Source organism: Rhincodon typus, chromosome 2 (assembly GCF_021869965.1).
Source record: "Rhincodon typus isolate 14 chromosome 2, sRhiTyp1.1, whole genome shotgun sequence".
Taxonomy (NCBI): domain Eukaryota; kingdom Metazoa; phylum Chordata; class Chondrichthyes; order Orectolobiformes; family Rhincodontidae; genus Rhincodon; species Rhincodon typus.
Window position 1 is genome coordinate 97,090,475 of NC_063333.1, and position 7,250 is coordinate 97,097,724.

Consider the following 7,250-nt stretch of genomic DNA (forward strand, 5'->3'; position numbering starts at 1 on the left):
GTTTAGTTCAACATTGCTTTCGACATAAATAATTTCGAATAAACGGCCGTGATAAAAATTCTCAAAGCATACTACTTCCGATAGCTATTATTACGCTGAACTCTTTAAAACAACAAGGAAATTCATATAAAAATGTATTTTTGTTCACAGTATGCTTTCGTATGTGTGTGTTTGCGTCACCGCGCTTGTCTGGTAAGAAAAATGGCAAAAAGAAAAACTAAGCATGATTTGTCGCCTGGTTTTAATCTAATCCATTGCTTTGGTTAAGTTGCAAGTTACTGAGTTTTTAAACCTGAATACTGTTCAGTGTTTATTTGTAATATTATTTTCTGCCTTTCCGATTTTTCCTTTGTTTTAGACGATAGAACAAAAATGGCAATTACTAATTTTACATGTTAATTATTTTATTAGAATGCTATCTGGCGTTTGATACATGGCATGAAGTAGATTCCCACCAAGAAACTGTAGAGCCTCAATATTTTCTGTATGCGGGTTGGAAGCTGAGCCCACTTTAAGTTACAGCGCCCTCTGGGTCTAGAATCAACACTTGCACATCACAACAGTGATTCTGGATTTCCGCTCTTTAAAAATGTACACGTTTGTATTTCAGAGCAAATGGTTTTTTAGATCAAAAGTTAATCAAGACAACATACAATAAGACTCGATTGCTAAAGGCAATGTTTTGCCTACAATAGACATTCAATGTCAGTGGTAACCTAGTTATTAAAAGGCCTTTTTTTTTGAAAAAAGACATTTTCAGCAACTCCTCCTTAGGTTTGTTAGGAAAATATTCTAAAAAGAGTTGCATCTTTTTCAGTTGCTGAAATAACAATTTTAGTCATACACAAGGAATAAACCTTCGTTATGTAGTTTAGGGTCTCACTAATATATGACTAAATGATTCTCCTAATAAGCCATAGAAAAAATAAAGATTTTGCAAGTGAGACCGGCAGTATTTTGCAACGGTGAAGAATGAATAAAAACCGTAAGAGGAACTATAGAACAAACATTAACCCCGACCTGCCGCTGTGAACTTTCATTTAACTCTTCGGAAAATAGAACTGTCTAGACACCCCTAAGTTTAATTGCACTTTCGTCAATTTTTAAAGGCTAGTTAATTCCTTCTTTTGCTATTTCAGTGAAAGCTCATTGTCACAGTTGTTCATCTGTGGAGCTACTAAGTTTTAGTACCATTCAGATTCGAAGGCATTTTGTTATTAGCTACCACAAGCAGTTCTTTCCATACAGAATTCCTCTATGTAACTACTTAATTTGGATTACGCAAGCAAGACAATAATGTACCTTAAAAACATTTCGGTAAAGGATAGCTTTGTTTCCACGGCAATAAACTGAAACATTTGGGAGCACTGGTTACAGTACATTCTTTGTTTGAAAGAGAGAGATGTAATCGAAGATGTTAATGGAAGTTAACGTTTACTTAATTCTGGACCATTGAAGCTATACATTAAACAGAACTATCATGTGCGCAGTTCATATTTGTTGGAGTCATCCTGCATTTTCCCCTAAAAGTCTTGTGGTTCCATTATGGTTTTGAACGACTTTAAATTGAGTATCAAAACCACAAGTACTTCTTTGTTGGGGGATATCAAACAATTGAATGACAGCGTTCCAATCAGTGCAGTTCCACACAGGAGACTAATGTGAGAAATTTGTTGTAATTGTATATTTTACACCGAGACTTTATTTTCGACGTGATACACAACATGAGCATTCTTTTGGCTTGTGACCTGACCCCCGCTGTGTCACCTTCACCGTGGCCTAAACGACTGAATTGTGCCGCTTTTTTGGGGAGGGGCGGGGGGGAGGTGGTGGCGGGTGGTGTCGGTGTGGTTGGATGGGAGGCTGAGGCTTTAGAGAGGGAAAGAAAGCCAGTGAGCAATTCCGTCAGCGGGGAGAAAAATCTGTGCACTCAATTACATCAAAATATATCAAGCAAAATCAGAATTTCAGGCTCTAATTGTAAATTATACAAATTAACATAAGCTTATGTTTTCAAATAAGTGAAAGCTGTCTGCGTGTTTCAACAAAATTCAGTCAAAAGCTCTTTTATTATAAAGCGACAAGCAAGAGTATATCTGAGCGTATATCTATGTTTCTGCTCCTGTTAGCTATGCATAGTTTCTGCAATCTGAGCAGTTTCACCTGTAATCTTGAAGGGGAATCCAGATCTGAATTATTCCAAGACTTCTCGTTTTTTTTAAAGGAACCGGTAACAACATGCCATTCAGAATATTGCACAGGAAACAATTCACGCTATTCAGTTTGGGTAATAGATTTTAAACCCTGACAACAAGGTTCCTCCACCCTATTTCCATCACAACGTTTTCTTTGAATTGTTAGAAGAGTCTTTAATTGAACAACCTTGATCGCCAGAAAGTGTTGGTGGAGTATAAAATGATGTATAAACGACTATAATTTTCATTATGACCATAGGTATTTAACTTCACATTTAGGAAGTTTACCTTGCGAAATGTTATCTACTGTTCATTTTTAAACGCAGTTTATTCATTTCAATTCATTTAGTTCCATCCCTATTTCTTTGTTTTTCTTTATTTCTTAAAGGGTTTTCTCACAAATAATTGTGAGGGAAGTAAAATAACTGAACTGACACATATTAGAATAAAACAAATAAAATATATTTAGATTTTTCTTAACGCACCTTCATTAATTTATCGAAGCAATTATGTTTTGTTAAATTCTGGATGAATATTTTTGCCATACCTACGCGTTAAGCAGTTTTGTACTCATTTTTGTTGTTGCCGTATATTTTATTCAGACTTCCTGTCTATCATAGCAGGTTTTAGGGTTTACTGATTCTGTTCTGTTAGCTTTATATTGGAATGCACACGTAAAAAGATTATTTAAACGACGTTATTTGCTTCTCCCTGCCTTAAAGCCATTCTTTTTTTTCACCGAGTGGTAAGTTAGCGGTTAGCGACAGTTAGCAGTTTTCTGCATTAGAACGCTTTGGTAGTAATTTACAAAAATAATTAGAATTGCAGATTTAGTGAGGTAAGTGAATACAACAACAAGTTCTTCCTTTTTTTTCTTTTAACGGTCATGACTGCCGCCTGTATTCATTAATTTGTGTTTCATGAGTAAAATCTGGATATAATTCTCTTAGTTAACTTTGAAAAAGTGTAGCGTTTTGTTTTAATTCATTTCATGTTGTTAACATTGTATGTAAAGAACGGAAACACAAATACCGTAGGCTTTTCAGTCTTCAGCGTTTACTCATCTACTTAGCTTGCACATGTTCATAAAGTACACTTTGAAAAATCTATTTGCAAAAACATTCTGTGGGACAAAATGTACAGAGGTCTCAGATGCCTAACTGTAAAACCGATTAATGCAGAGCAAGTTAAAGGGCGCCATTGTTTCTGGACTTAGTTTCAAAACATGGGAGAATCATCTCTCTTCGACCTTCCAGCAGCGTAAAACCATCTTAGAGAACTGGATTTGTTTTTTTGTAATCAAGAGGATACGCGTTGAAAGAGAGTCTGTAGATGGCAGCTCCTTGTTCTAGTTGGTAGACTGAAAGGAATTTACAGCGCACGCATACAATGACGAATTACAGTACACTTGAAGGGTGAGGCTCTTTTTACGCTTAAAACTTCACAAAGTGTTACATAGCTTTTTGTTAATGAAATTAGATATAAGTAATTGGAAGTAATCTCATGCGTGAGTGTACGAGACTTCTCGAATCTTTATTTAGCAAAACAAAGTGAAAGTCTTATTCTGTCTGGCTTTCAGTCTTAAGTTCACGATCTAGGCTAAGAACGAGACCGAGCTCCGAGTGCGGTCATCCTGATCTGTCCAGGCTTTGAAATCACTTTTTTTTGCTACAGAATGACCACTCGCTCTATCGCCTTCCACGCTCGCTCTTTGGCCAGTAGCTGGAGAACGTATCGTTTACCTCATTTGATGCAGGGTTTCGAGACGTTTGTTTATTGCTGGCTTGTTGGAGGAGAAATGGAGAACTCTTGTAATAATCAGTATCAATACAGCTTGACGAAAAGAAAATGGTCTTCGTTATTCTTTCTTATGTCAAGGGGAACGTGTTACACGCCGCAGAAATATTGCACAACATACGGATTTAGACGTTTTCTACAGCTATTTCTTACATCTTTTTCTTGTCATGTTACGATCAAGTCATTTCATCTTGCCTGTCTCCTTCTCGGCAGAGTTAATCATATTTCTTGACTGTTAACAATATCGCAGTGTGTAGTTACGACATCTTAGAAACTGAGAAAGGAACTTTTCCCTGCAAATCCTCGCTGCTTCAATTACTTCCCAGTGCGTGTGTTTTTAATGCATACAGCAGTCACACGGTCCTCACCCCATTCCTACCAATAAACTTCAGAAAGGACTGCAGTGCCCCTAGAAATTGCAGCGACCAATCTACTATCCACATTACAGTTTTACTGGGAAACTGGGTTATAAACCTTCAAGCCCATTGCCGATCCAAAAGTACACCAATAAAATTATCCAAATATGGAATCAATATATTAAGCAATGATATATTTACCACAAGAACCAGATAAATATTCTGACTTCAATATATAACAGTGCTGCTAGTTAGCACTGGTGTACAGTAGCTTGAGTCTTTATATATGAGACTGGTATAGATGACAATTGTTATTTCCCTCCCATTAAATCTTTGTATGCTCCCATGATCATACGTGTCATAGGCACAGTGGGACTGCAAAATGGAATATTTTCATTTTTTTGATACAGCACATTTAAGTTTTTATAGGTCTTCTGGACGACCGTGATAATTCTAAGCAGTTGTTTGTGCTAAAAAAAAACAAGCAAGACTAAGGAATCCTCTGAGACGGCCCCTTAGCAAACACGGTGCGTGTAAAGCCGGCCTTCATATCCCGCTGACTTTACCACAAACGATATTTTGAATAACCTGCTTTAGATTAACAGCATTTTTTGTTTGCACTTTAATCCAGCGCCAGAGTTAAAGTAACAACAGTGGAAATAATGGTGCCGAAGTGGGTTTTGCTCGTGGTGAGGCCAGAATTCGAGGACGGTTTCAAATTGACTCGTAGTAAAAAGCAGCAATGCCAGAGACTGAAGATTAAGTCCTTTGTCACTGTGAAATCACACTGTTTACTCCCGGTACCAACCTAAAGACTACATTTGCGAGCGTCATTGTTGGCTGCACTTGATTGCAGAGGTGGCCGAACAAAACACAAATAACGTCTCCTTTTCGGAGTCGCGTTGATATATGTCACATTGTACAGATATTCCACAAAATCACCAATTCGGAGAGAAATGGAGCGCACATTCTAATAAACACGTACGTTTCTTTTGGCCGTGATAATCTTTGGCGGGGTGTGGGGGTTGGTTGGTGGAGAGGGAACAGTTCTTAATTTTTATCTCACTTAACTTCTACCGGCACCGATATTAAGACTTGTAGCGCCACTTTGTCTATATTTGTCCTTGAACGCCATCTCACTTGGAAAGAAAAGTTCAAAACCCGAAGCTCCGGCTCCCTTTCTGCAAAGGGCACAGTGCAGTTGCAGTTTTGTTGTTGTTGTTGCTGTTCACTTCAGTTCCAATAGTTACCTTTGATGGGGTGGAGAGAGAAACTGTGGACGAAGGTTTTGTTTCCGTGCCTTGTTTTAAACTTGACCGGTTTGTAGTTAAGGGCCTTGTAAAGTTCTGTTTAACAGTCTTGTTTTCTCTTTTTAAGACGAAATGATGGGATCGATTTTATAGATGTGGTAAATGCTCTCCTCTGTAGCTCGGGCAGTCGAAGACCGCAATGCTTAAAGCATTGCGAAAGAAATGTTTTCGATTTCTTGAAATGGTAAGTATGAAATATCAGAAGTGGTCAATGCTCGAGATGCCACGCTGGTGAAATAGACGAGGAGCGAAAAGGAATAGGTTATGTTGCTTTATTAGTTTGTTGTCACTGACCTTCTACACTTAAACCACAGAGCTGCAGCGCATTGCATTAAGCTGTTAAACTTTAGACTGCAAACAGCAAACCAGAAATGCAATCTTAAGGGTTTTCTGTCTAGATGTGATTCTGAAACAGACGCGTGAAAGAATTGCCCTGAAACTTAAAAATTAAATAAAGCTCCAATATTGATCCGCATGATAGTGCTTACTGTGAAAATGGAGCAGCAACCATTATAGCTAATCACAGGCAGACCGTGAAAGTCAAGATTACTACTGGTTTCTCGCCTGTAAATGCCAAGCAATCTTAGCTCGCGATGAAAAGTGCATAATAGTATAGTTAAAAGTTTCATTTCTGTCAACTTCATACGTAAGTAATTTAATATATGAAACTGATTGCTGCTATGTTTCGGTAAGGCCGCTTTATGGATTTGCTGAAACTTGCGTTGATATTGTGTGACATGTTAGAGCTCCCCTTTTTTTTCCTATTTTATTCGAAGGACGTGTTTCTAATAAAGTAGAACCGAGTAAATAAAGATGCATTTAGACGCTTTTGCAGTTTACCGATTACATATGGTGACCTTATTGCAGTTCCAGTGACGCAGCCTTCCGTGGAGGCGGGGCTTCTGTCCAACTCTGCCAGGCGATTGGCCCATCCCGCCTGTCGTGCTGCGGAGGTATCTCTAATCATATTCAGCGTGTTTGCACAAGAAATGTCAGCCTGAACTGGATAGCTTCTGCTTTCGCCAAATTACCCCACAACAATGTCATGCTCAGACAGTCCGTCTGCAAACTCCTTTTTAGTAGATTCTCTGATCAGCGTGGGCCGTGGCGGGGAAGGAGCATATTACCCCAACAGCAGTGTATACCTGCCGCCTGCCTCTGAGCTCTCTTACGGCACGCAGAACTGTGGACTTTTCCCATCCCTCAGCAAACGCAGCGAGAACAACTCTCAGAGTATGGTCCTGACTTCTCATCCTTACATGAGCGGGATGGAGGTCTGGTCAGAGCCCCCAAGGTCCTGTCGCATGGAGCAACCTGCAACCCAGCAAGTGGCAGCATGTTCCTTCCCCCAGAATATCAAAGAGGAGAATGCATATTGTTTGTATGATTCAGAGAAATGCCCTAAAAGCTCAGCAGCAACAGATCTTTCCACGTTCCCAAGGCTAACATCAGAATCGTGCTCCAATAGTGACACTACTACTAGCGGCGGGGTTCCTGTCCCCGGCTATTTCCGTCTGTCCCAAGCCTACCCGACATCCAAACAGACACTTTATAACAACACGGGGCAGGTTGGGACCTCTCCATTTGTAGCC

At 39.1% G+C, this 7,250-nt stretch overlaps 1 protein-coding gene across 1 annotated transcript in view; it reads left to right on the forward strand.

Moving 5' to 3' along the window:
- The first annotated feature begins 5,393 nt into the window (after positions 1-5,393).
- Positions 5,394-7,250, forward strand: part of hoxa10b (homeobox A10b) — a 16,983-nt gene continuing 15,126 nt past the window's right edge. The window contains exons 1-3 of the mRNA XM_048611236.1: positions 5,394-5,633; positions 5,726-5,842; positions 6,526-7,250. Coding sequence (XP_048467193.1) covers positions 6,699-7,250 — 552 coding nt within the window. The 5' untranslated portion in view covers positions 5,394-5,633; positions 5,726-5,842; positions 6,526-6,698. The remainder of the gene's footprint in view (positions 5,634-5,725; positions 5,843-6,525) is intronic.